Source organism: Chiloscyllium plagiosum, unplaced genomic scaffold (genome assembly GCF_037043375.1).
Source record: "Chiloscyllium plagiosum isolate Xiang-an unplaced genomic scaffold, Cpla_swu_hap1 HiC_scaffold_2, whole genome shotgun sequence".
NCBI lineage: Eukaryota > Metazoa > Chordata > Chondrichthyes > Orectolobiformes > Hemiscylliidae > Chiloscyllium > Chiloscyllium plagiosum.
In genome coordinates this window covers 147,983,806-147,994,404 of record NW_028270140.1, presented here as the reverse complement: position 1 = coordinate 147,994,404, position 10,599 = coordinate 147,983,806, and the positions used below count along the sequence as shown (strand labels likewise).

General features: G+C 45.2%; 1 protein-coding gene across 1 annotated transcript in view; it reads left to right on the top strand.

The window, feature by feature from the left end:
* Window positions 1–6,039: 6,039 nt before the first annotated feature.
* LOC122556709 (G protein-coupled receptor kinase 6) overlaps window positions 6,040–10,599 on the top strand; it is a 120,955-nt gene continuing 116,395 nt past the window's right edge. The window contains exon 1 of the mRNA XM_087974343.1: window positions 6,040–6,184. Within this exon, the coding sequence (XP_087830469.1) occupies window positions 6,133–6,184 (52 nt within the window). The 5' untranslated portion in view covers window positions 6,040–6,132. The remainder of the gene's footprint in view (window positions 6,185–10,599) is intronic.

The window sequence follows — 10,599 nt, the reverse complement described above, 5'->3', positions numbered from 1 at the left end:
GGTTTTGTGCAGGAAAGATCATGTCTTACAAACCTAATAGAATTCTTTGAAGAGGTGGCAAAGTTGATTGATGAGGGAAGGGATGTAGATGTCATATACATGGACTTTAGTAAGGTACTTGATAAGGTTCCCATTGTAGGCTGATGAAGAAGGTGAAGTTGCCTGGGTGTTCTAGTTAGATGGATAGAGAACTGGTTGGGCAACAGGAGACAGAGAGTAGTAGTGAAAGGGAGTTTCTCAAAATGGAGACCTGTGACCAGTGGTGTCCCACAGGGATCCATGCTGGGACCACTGTTGTTTGTGATATACATAAATGATTTGGAGGAAGGTGTAGGTTGCCTCATTAGCAAGTTTACAGATGACACTAAGATTGGTGGAGTAGCTGATCGTGAAGGGGACTGTCAGAGAACACAGAAGAATATAGATAGATTGGAGAGTTGGGCAGAGAAATGGCAGATGGAGTTCAATTCAGGAAAATACGAAGTGATTTTGGAAGATGCAATTCCAGAGTGAACTATACAGAAAATGGAAAAGTCCTGGGGAAAATTGATGTACAGAGAGATCTGGGTGTTCAGGTGCATTATTCCCTGAAGGTGGATATGCAGGTCAGTAGAGAAGGCATACAGCATGCTTTCCTTCATCGAACGGGGTATTGAGTACAAGAGTTGGCAGGCCATGTTACAGTTGTATAAGACTTTGGTTTGGCCATATTTGGAATACTGTATACAGTTCTGGTCACTGCATTACCAAAACAATGTGAATGCTTTAAGGAAGGTGCAGAGGAGGTTCACCAGGATGTTGCCTAGTATAGAAGGTGCTAGCTATGAGGAGAGGGGTTGAGTAAATTAGGATTATTTTCATTGGAAAGAAGGAGATTGAGGGGGACCTGATTGAGGCCTACAAAATCATGAGGTGTGGACAGAGTGGATAGCAAGCAACATTTTCCCAGAGTGGGGGACTCAATTACTAGAGGTCATGAGTTCAAAGTGACAGGAGAAATGTTTAGGGGAGATATACATGAAACTTTCTTCTGGGTGCCTGGAATGCATTGCCAGCAGGGGTGGTAGGGGCAGGCACGATAGAGTCGTTTAAGATGTATCTAGACAGATACATGAATGGACAGGGAGCAAATGGATACAGATCCTTAGAAAATAGGCAGCCTGGCATTGAGGGTGAGTTGGAGGTTTGGATTAGGAATTGGCTGGCTGGAAGAAGACAGAGGGTAGTAGTTGATGATAAAGGTTCATCTTGGAGTGCAGTTACTAGCGGTGTTCCGCAAGAATCTGTTTTGGGACCATTGCTGTTTGTCATTTTTATAAATGACCTGGAGGAGGGGCTAGAAGGTTGGGTGAGCAAGTTTGCAGATGATACGAAAGTCGGTGGAGTTGTTGACAGTGAGGAAGGATCTGTCAGGTTACAGCGGGATATAGATAAGCTGCAGAACTGGACAGAAAGGTGGCAAATGGAGTTCAATGTAGGTAAGTGTGAAGTGATTCACTTTGGTAAGAGGAACAAGAAGATGGGGTACTGGGCTAATGGTCGGATACTTGGTAGTGTGGATGAGCAGAAGGATCTTGGTGTCCATGTACACAGATCTTTGAAAGTTGCCACCCAGGTAAATAGTGCTGTGAAGAAGGCATATGGCGTACTGGCTTTTATTGGTAGAGGAATTGAGTTCCGGAGTCCTGAGGTCATGTTGCAGTTGTATAAGACTCTGGTGCGGCCGCATCTGGTGTATTGTGTGCAGTTTTGGTCGCCATACTATAGGAAGGATGTGGAGGCACTGGAACGGGTGCAAAGGAGGTTTACCAGGATGTTGCCTGGTATGGTAGGAAGATTGTATGAGGAAAGGCTGAGGCACTTGGGTCTGTTTTCATTGGAGAAAAGAAGGTTTAGGGGTGACTTGATAGAGGTGTACAAGATGATTAGGGGTTTAGATAGGGTTGACCGTGAGAACCTTTTTCCACGTATGGAGTCAGCTATTATGAGGGGGCATAGCTTTAAATTAAGGGGTGGTAGGTATAGGACAGATGTTAGGGGTAGATTCTTTACTCAGTGAGTCGTGAGTTCATGGAATGCCCTGCCAGTAGCAGTGGTGGACTCTCCCTCTTTATGGACATTTAAACGGGCATTGGATAGGCATATGGAGGATAGTGGGCTAGTGTAGGTTAGGTGGGCTTGGATCGGCGCAACATCGAGGGCCAAAGGGCCTGTACTGCGCTGTATTCTTCTATGTTCTATGTTTAAATAGAGGATCTGAATGGCACAGGCTTGGACGGCCGAAGATTCTCTTCCTGTGCTGTAATGTTTTCTTTGTTCTACTGGCCCTTCAAGCCTGTGCCGCCATTCAATAAGATCATGGCTGATCTTTTTGTGGCCTCAACTCCACTTACCTGCGCTCTCACTGTATCCCTTAATTCCTTTAATGTTAAAATAAAACAGGACCTTGGGTTCACCTCACACTACAGGTGACCTCATTGCATGATACACACAGACAGACAGACACACACACACTCTCCTACAGACCCATACACTCACGCAGACCCTCTCTCATACGCTTACACTTACACTCCCACACTCACCCTCTCATAGACTTATACCCCCTTAGACTCACACACGTACACACACTCTCTCACAGACAGTATTAACTCGCACCTCCCCCCCACCCCACACACACACACACACACACACACACCGACATGCATACGTATACATATAAGTTTGTGGGGTGAATTTGTTCTTGCAGAATTACATTTTACGTTGCTCAAAACTGCATGAATCCATGTAAGATTCTGTAAATTCATTTTTTTGATTAGAATCAGTCTGACCATTGTGGCACAGACAGTCTCACACAGGGCAGTTCACACCTTCAATACATTATCTGGCCCACATGAGATGAATTTTTAAAGTTCACTTGAGAATGTAACTTTTAAAAAAGTTCTGCGATTTACGTATGAAAGAACTGAAACCAACATGGTCATTCTAAAAGATGAGAGAGTTAACAAACAATCCGGGTCTTTTTCAATATATAATTTCAGTTACATCACAGTGTAAACTTTTGCTATAAATTATGTCTTACAATCTTAAACTCCATAACCACCTGATGAAGAAGCAGCGCTCCAAAAACTAGTGCTTTTAAATACTGTAAACCTGTTGGACTATAGCCTGATTTTTTTTTTGTGAATTAGATTACTTTTAGATTACATTACAGTGTGGAAACAGGCCTTTCGGCCCAACAAGTCCACACCGACCCGCAACCTACCCATACCCCTACATTTACCCCTTACCTAACACTACGGGCAATTTAGCATGGCCAATTCACCTGACCTGCACATCTTTGGACTGTGGGAGGAAACCGGAGCACCCGGAGGAAACCCACGCAGACACGGGGAGAATGTGCAAACTCCACACAGAGAGTCGCCTGAGTTGGGAATTGAACCCGGGTCTCTGGCGCTGTGAGGCAGCAGTGCTAACCACTGTACCACCGTGCCGCCCATGCTAATGTTGTATGATTTTTAACTTTTAAAAAAATCTATCTTAGCTTTAAAAACATTTACTGAGGCCTCAACTACTTCACTGCACAGGGAATTCTACAGATTCATAACCCTCAGGGTGAAGAAGTTCCTTCTCAATTTGGTCCTAAATCTTCTCCACCTAATTTTGAGGCTATGCCCTCTTCTTCTAGTTTCACCCACCAGTGGAACCATCCTCTCTACATTTATCTTAACTATTCCCTTCATAATTTTAGATGTTTCTATAAGATCCCTTCTTATTCTTCTGAATTCTAATTAATATGATCCCAGTCTATTCAGTCTGTTCTCGTAAGCCAACCCCCTCAACTCTGGAATCAACCTAATGAACCTCCTCTGCACACTCTCTAGTGTCAATATCTCCTTTCTCAAGAAAGGAGACCAAAACCGCACTCCAGGTGTGGTCTCACCAGCACCCTATGCAGCTGCAACATAACCTCTCTGCTTTTAACTCAATCCCTTTAGCAATGAAGGACAAAATTCCATTTGCCTTCCTAATTAATGAGCCATCATTCACCAACAGGGAATTCAAGTATTTCCTAAAGCTGAATGGCATTTTGCATAAGGTCAGCTCCATACCATCCATCATTCAATGATCTGGCAGAAAGAGCAATCCAAACTTTGAAAGCAGGCTTAAAGAAACAGTATACAGCTTCACTAGATACCAAACTGTGCCAGTTCCTATTTGATTCCAGGACCACCCCTCATGCAACTACAGGGAGAGTTCCAGCAGAGTTGCTTATGGGGGATGGGGGGGGGACCCTGCACCAGGTTAACTTTGTTCTTCCCAAACCTGGGGTGGATGAGTGAAATGACATTAGGAATACTAATGTCTGTCAAAAGGCTCCTCTAAGTGAAACAGACAGTTTACTTCAGGGGATGATGTTTGGTGAAGGAACCACAGAAATGGCCCTGCATAGGTAAGAGGCATGGTCGACGCGAGGTCAGGTCCAGTGACGTATAAAGTTCAGTTGGTGAGGTGGTCATGAAAAAGCATGTGCACCACCTGAAAGCTGCAACCTCACCAACGGAGCAGGAACAAGCCATACCCAGCACCTTGAACAGCCAGAAAGGCTATCGGAATCCATGGATTCTCCCTCTCCATCCAGTGTCAAAGAAACCTTGGAGTCTGAGGTGGACATGGCGGATGTCACAGCCTCATTGTCTTTACCACCTGAAGAAGAGGATGAAGTTCTTCCAAGGTACAACTCTTGCTGGTGCAAGAGGCAGGTTACAGTCCTGTACATGCCACCTGTATCTGATGCTGAGTCAGAGGCACTGGCCCCGGTGTGAAAATGCCTCAGGAGAGCCTACAAGAAAAAGAACAGGCCTATGTTACTGGACTTAGCAGAGTGAGTGATGTCATTATTGTAACAAGGTCAGACCAGTGGACCACATAGAATATGAGTTCCGTGATTGGGCTGTTAATCTGGTCCAATCAGGGAGCCCTGGCTGACAGATAAAAACAGGAAAAAATGAGGACTGCAGATGTTAGAGATCAGAGTCGAAAAGTGTGGTGCTGGAAATGCACAGCCGGTCAGGCAGCATCTGAGGAGCAGGAGAGTTCATGTTTTGGACATAAGACCCCAGCCCAACACCCCTCTCCTATTTATCTTTCAACCCCTTTCCCCCCCTCACATTCCTGATGAAGGGCTTATGCCCAATACGTTGATTCTTCTGCTACTCGGATGCTGCCTGATCTGCTACGTTTTGTCATTGCCATACGTTTTGACAGGAGTGTCAGAGGTTTTGCTCACTCTGACAGGTGACTCTGAGGATGCCAAATCAGTGCCAAGCACTATGCACGTGTAAATAAAGGGTGACTTGGTGATGGGATACTGACCTCTGTAGAGTAATTTCAACTTAGATGGCTGTTTGTACTTTTTGGGGTTGTGCCACGGTGGTGATACATAAATGCAGTTCTGAAGAAGAGTCTTACTGGACTTGAAACCTAACTCTTGCTTCTCTTTCCGCAGATGTTGCCTGACCTGCTGAGTTTCTCCAATGTTTTCTTGTGTTTGTCTCATATTTCCAGTATTAACAATATTTTGCTTTCATTAATTATAAACACAAGCTAATCTTTAATTTTTCTTGTGTTTTCAAGCAATTAGATATCGTTCTTAGGTCTGAAGGAACTACAGGGCACGAAGAGAAAAAGAACAAGGTACTGAGTCTGATAATTAGCCATGATCATATTAAATAGCAGAGCTGCTTTTGGGCCGAATGGTCTACTCCCACTCCTGTTTCCTATGCTTCTTGCCCAAAGAAATCGTGAGGGACATATGTCACTAAAATGTGCATTTAATAAAAATGGAAAGAAAACAACGGCGCGGTTGTGAATGTGGAATGTTAGCTTCCAGAGTAAGAGCGGGGCTAGAATGAGGCACACACAGGTTTGAAAGGCCTGAATGGCCTGCTCAAATCGTCATTCCGAAGCGCGCACAACTACAGAGCGATCTATCAGGCGAGTATTGGCGAGTGAAGCAATGAGGGGGAGTGTTTTTGTTCGCGGCAGCACCAATGAGGCTGCCTGAGGACTGAAGCTGACATACTCCCTCCTCACACGGACACATTGGGTGTGAGGGGAAGCGGGGCCGCACGGATGGAGCTGGAAAACATTGTGGCCAACACGGTGCTTCTGAAAGCCAGAGAAGGTAACAAAAAAAAAATGAATTTGCAACCGAGTAACAAAGGGCGGCCACATTGTAGCGGAGGACAATGGCTGAGGAAAACAGTGTAGCGGAGGACAATGGCTGAGAGAAACATTGTAGCCACTCGGGGGCCCCCCGGAGGCGCTCTCTCTCTCTCTCTCTGAGCCGTCCCGGGCTATCGGGGAGTGGCCTTTCCTCTTCCCCAATGGGGTCTGGGCCTCGAACCAGCCCCGACACCCCTCCCGCATGCTTGGCCTTCTCTCCCACCCCAACCAACCCGCTGCACTGGACGGTGAAGCGGCGACCGGGCTCTTTCTCTCTCTTCCCCCGGTGTCCCTTCCTCATCATCTTCGGGCCGGTACAGACGAGCGTCCAAGGCGACTCAGGAAATGGTCTCGCCTCTCAGCCTTTTCTCCTCCCCTGGCCTCTGCTTCTGCTGTTGGGGGCGCCACCGTGGAGAGGGATGGGAAAGAAGAGGTGGCCTCAGTCGCCCTTTTTTAATTTCTCACCACCACCTCGTCCTCCCCTTTCAGGGTAAAGCAATCTTTTCTTTCTCCCCTTGACCCTGGCTGGACGCTTGGTTAGAACCCCTAGTTTAGTTTTCTGTCTTCCTGTGCCCACTCCCCTTGCTGGATGGGTACCTGTGCATGGATGTTTCCTGCTAACTCCCATCCCACCTTTATGTGCAGATAACATAACCCTGGTGCAGGCAGAATTTTTTATATCCAGGTGGACCCGGTGGTGGACAATTGTGGTGCTTTCTGATGTCTGTGATCACATTTTCTTCAGAAGGGAAGAACTACTGTATCATCTTTTTTGTTTGATGAAATCCCATCGGTTTTCATGTACTAGCAACTGTTATTTGAATTTCGGTTCACTTTTGCAACCCTCTGTTGTAGTGATTCTCAATGGCCCTGTCTTTTCTAATAAGCTAGAATTGTGTAAGAGTGATGAAAGACAACAGAGAAATTATAGTGATATAGTATGTAATGGCCCTAATCAATATTTCCAGCACAGCCTAGGGTCCAAAGTCTGATGCTAGAGTCCATGTATCTTTGTCTAATTCTCCTTTGATTGTCAGCTATGGCTCAGTCAGTTGTGCTGTTGCTTCTGAGTCAGACCATTCTGAGTTCAAGTCCTGCTTTTAAGAGACCAGAATATGTGATGGAGCACTGCACTGTTTGGGGAGTGTGATTTTTAAACTAAGGCACTATCATCCTCCTGAAAAGTAGATATAGAGGCCCCTGCTTTGAAGAAGGGCAGGTCTTCTGTGTCCTGGACACACTGTTTATTCCCTGAACAGAATTATAACCTGTTTGAATTATAACATCTAATTGATGTTTGGAAATTGCTACAATATTATTGACATTACACCTATGGGAAGGATGTTGTGAAACTTGAAAGGGTTCAGAAAAGATTCACAAGGATGTTGCCAGGGTTGGAGGATCTGAGCTATAGGGATAGGCTGAACAGGCTGGGGCTGTTTTCCCTGGAGCGTCAGAGGCTGAGGGGTGACCTTATAGAGGTTTACAAAATTATGAGGGGCATGGATAGGATAAATAGACAAGGTCTTTTCCCTGGTGTGGGGGAGTCCAGAACTGGAGGGCATAGGTTTAGGGTGAGATGTGAAAGATATAAAAGGGAACTAAGAGGCAATGTTTTCATGCAGAGGGTGGTGCCTGTGTGGAATGAGCTGGTAGAGGAAGTGGTGGAAGTGGAGTACAATTACAACATTTAAAAGGCATCTGGATGGGTATATGAATAGGAAGCATTTAGAGGGATACGGACCAAATGCTGGCAAATGGGACTAGATTAGGTTAGGATATCTGGTTGGCATGGACGAGCTGGACTGAAAGGTCAGTTTCCATGCTATACATCTCTATGACTATAACTTGCTTAGAATTGTTTCAGTGTAAAGTGGTAGCAGAATCAGTAGTGTTCCTGAACAGAACTTGGTAATTATTCAAAGCGGCAGAAAAGTACTCAGTTTTGAGGAATGTAGCTGGGGATTCTGACAAATTGGGTAGTTCTTATTGAATGCTCTTTTTCCTGTGCTGTAAGAATTTGCGACCTTGTTGATTACTGAGGACACTGAGGTTGTGAAAGCTATACACATTTGTTCTTTGGAGAAAGTGAGGAGTGTGGATGCTGGAGACCAGAGTCGAGAGTGTGGTGCTGGAAAAGTACAGCAGGCCAGGCAGCATCAGAGGAGCAGGAAAACCGATGTTTTGGGCATGACTGAATTTTGGGCATGTCAATTCTCCTGCCCCTTGGATGCTGCCTGACCTGCTGTGCTTTTCCAGCACCACACTCTCCACCTTTTGTTCTTTGTCCTAGTGCAGATGCAATGGGCCAAATAAAAGCCTCCTGCATCATACTTGCTATTTGTTCATATTATTTTACCTCCTCTGTGATATCGGGCTCCATTCTGTGGTATGGTTTTGCTATTTTGAACCTAGTCTATCATTCCTCTGAAATTTCTGACGTGGTGTTGACGTGGATGAGCGGTTGGTCTTCACAACTGATAAGTGGTTTTCACAAACAATCAGGAGGGAGATGAGGGATGAGGCTAATTATATCTCACGTTATATATCAATGTAACACCTGATAAGATGAACAAACGCAGTGTGAATGTAGGATTGATCTTATAGGGGGCTGAACCTCCTGGATCTGACCAAAGCTGTCATCACTCAAGGAGATCATGACTTGTTTTTGCCACCTTCACCCACTCCCCAAATACCTGCCACAGACACAACACCCAAATATCTCTTCTATCTTCGGGTAGCAAAAATTGATTGATCTTTATTTTGAAGTTTACTGATGCATTGCAGTCTACGGAAAAGAACTTCAAATTTCCAACACTCTTTGCTTCTGCCTGATGAAACATTGACTCTTCATAAGTGGGATTAAGCTTGGAATAAATGAGATGCCATTTTCTTCAGAAGAGAAGGACTAATGTGCCATCCTTTTTAATTTTGTGAAGTCCCATCTGTTTCCATGTACAGACCCATTGCCTTGATCTCTCAGAATTGGGACGTGGGGCAAGTGCACTTTAATCTCAACCCTTAATGACTGGAGATAAATACAACAAATATTGGACTTGCATGGTTCAGAACAGAGGACTTGACCATTCAGTCCTCTGAATTTGCTCTGCCATTCTAGATTGTGGCTAATCAATTTAATGTTTTTATCCTCTTATTCCATCCTGTCATTATTCAAGCTGTTTGTCTTGAATGCACTTAATGACTGAGCTTCCACAGCACAATAGTATTCCAAAGATTCAGTACCTTTTCTAGTGAAGAAATTCCTGTTCGTTTCAGTCCAGCCTGGCTTGTTCTGAGACTACCCCCTCGTTCTAGATTATCTGAAAAGAGGGCAAGACTTATCTCTTATTTGTAAACCTTTTCAGTGACCTGTTGGAGCTCTTTAAAATCACAATATTGATTTAAGGTATTCGTCAGGAAACTGTTTCTTATTGTGAGTGAATGCAAGACTGATCTAGTCACAAAGATGAATCTAACAATCAGGACAATGTCTGTGGTGAGAATTTAGTGAGCGGCACGGTGGCACAGTGGTTAGCACTGCTGCCTCACAGCGCCGGAGACCCGGGTTCAATTCCCGCCTCAGGCTGTGTGGAGTTTGCACATTCTCCCCGTGTCTGCGTGGGTTTCCTCCGGGTGCTCTGGTTTCCTCCCACAATCCAAAGATGTGCAGGTCAAGTGAATTGGCCATGCTAAATTGCCCCTAGTGTTAGGTAAGGGGTACATGTAGGGGTATGGGTGGGTTGCGCTTCGGCGGGTCGGTGTGGACTTGTTGGGCTGAAGGGCCTGTTTCCACACTGTAATCTAATCTAATCTAATATGGAAGTCACCACCTCAGTGTTGATGACGCAAATAGTTATAGATGTAATTAAGGTGAAGCAAGATATGTAGTTGAGGAAAAAAAAAGTAGGATGTATTGATCTGTGTTAGGTGAACTGCAAGTAGGAGGAGCCCCCATGTGGAACATAAACACCAGTGTAGACTAGTTGGACCTGTTTCTTTGGGATGGATGCTGTGCAATACTTTGGAAGGTTTGTGGTTTGCTCTGCCTCATCGATTTAAATAAGACGCCATGATCAGTCAGTCGGCTGGAATGGCTGACTCCAGGCTGAAGCACAGATCTTCCTGGTCTGCTGTTCCTTCTCTGGGGTGTGAGGTTGCTGACTGGGCTGACATTTCTTGCTCATCTCCCCATCTGTTGCCCTGGAGACTGACAGGTGAGTCGGTTTCCCTCAGTTAACTGGGGTGCAACTGGATGGTGGTCGGTTTGTTGATTTTCATGCCAAGCTTGTGACCTCTCCACTTGCCCCCACCCTTGGAAAATGCAGGCACTCCCCTTGGTCGAGCTGGCCTGCATTTATTTTGCAGACAGTGGGT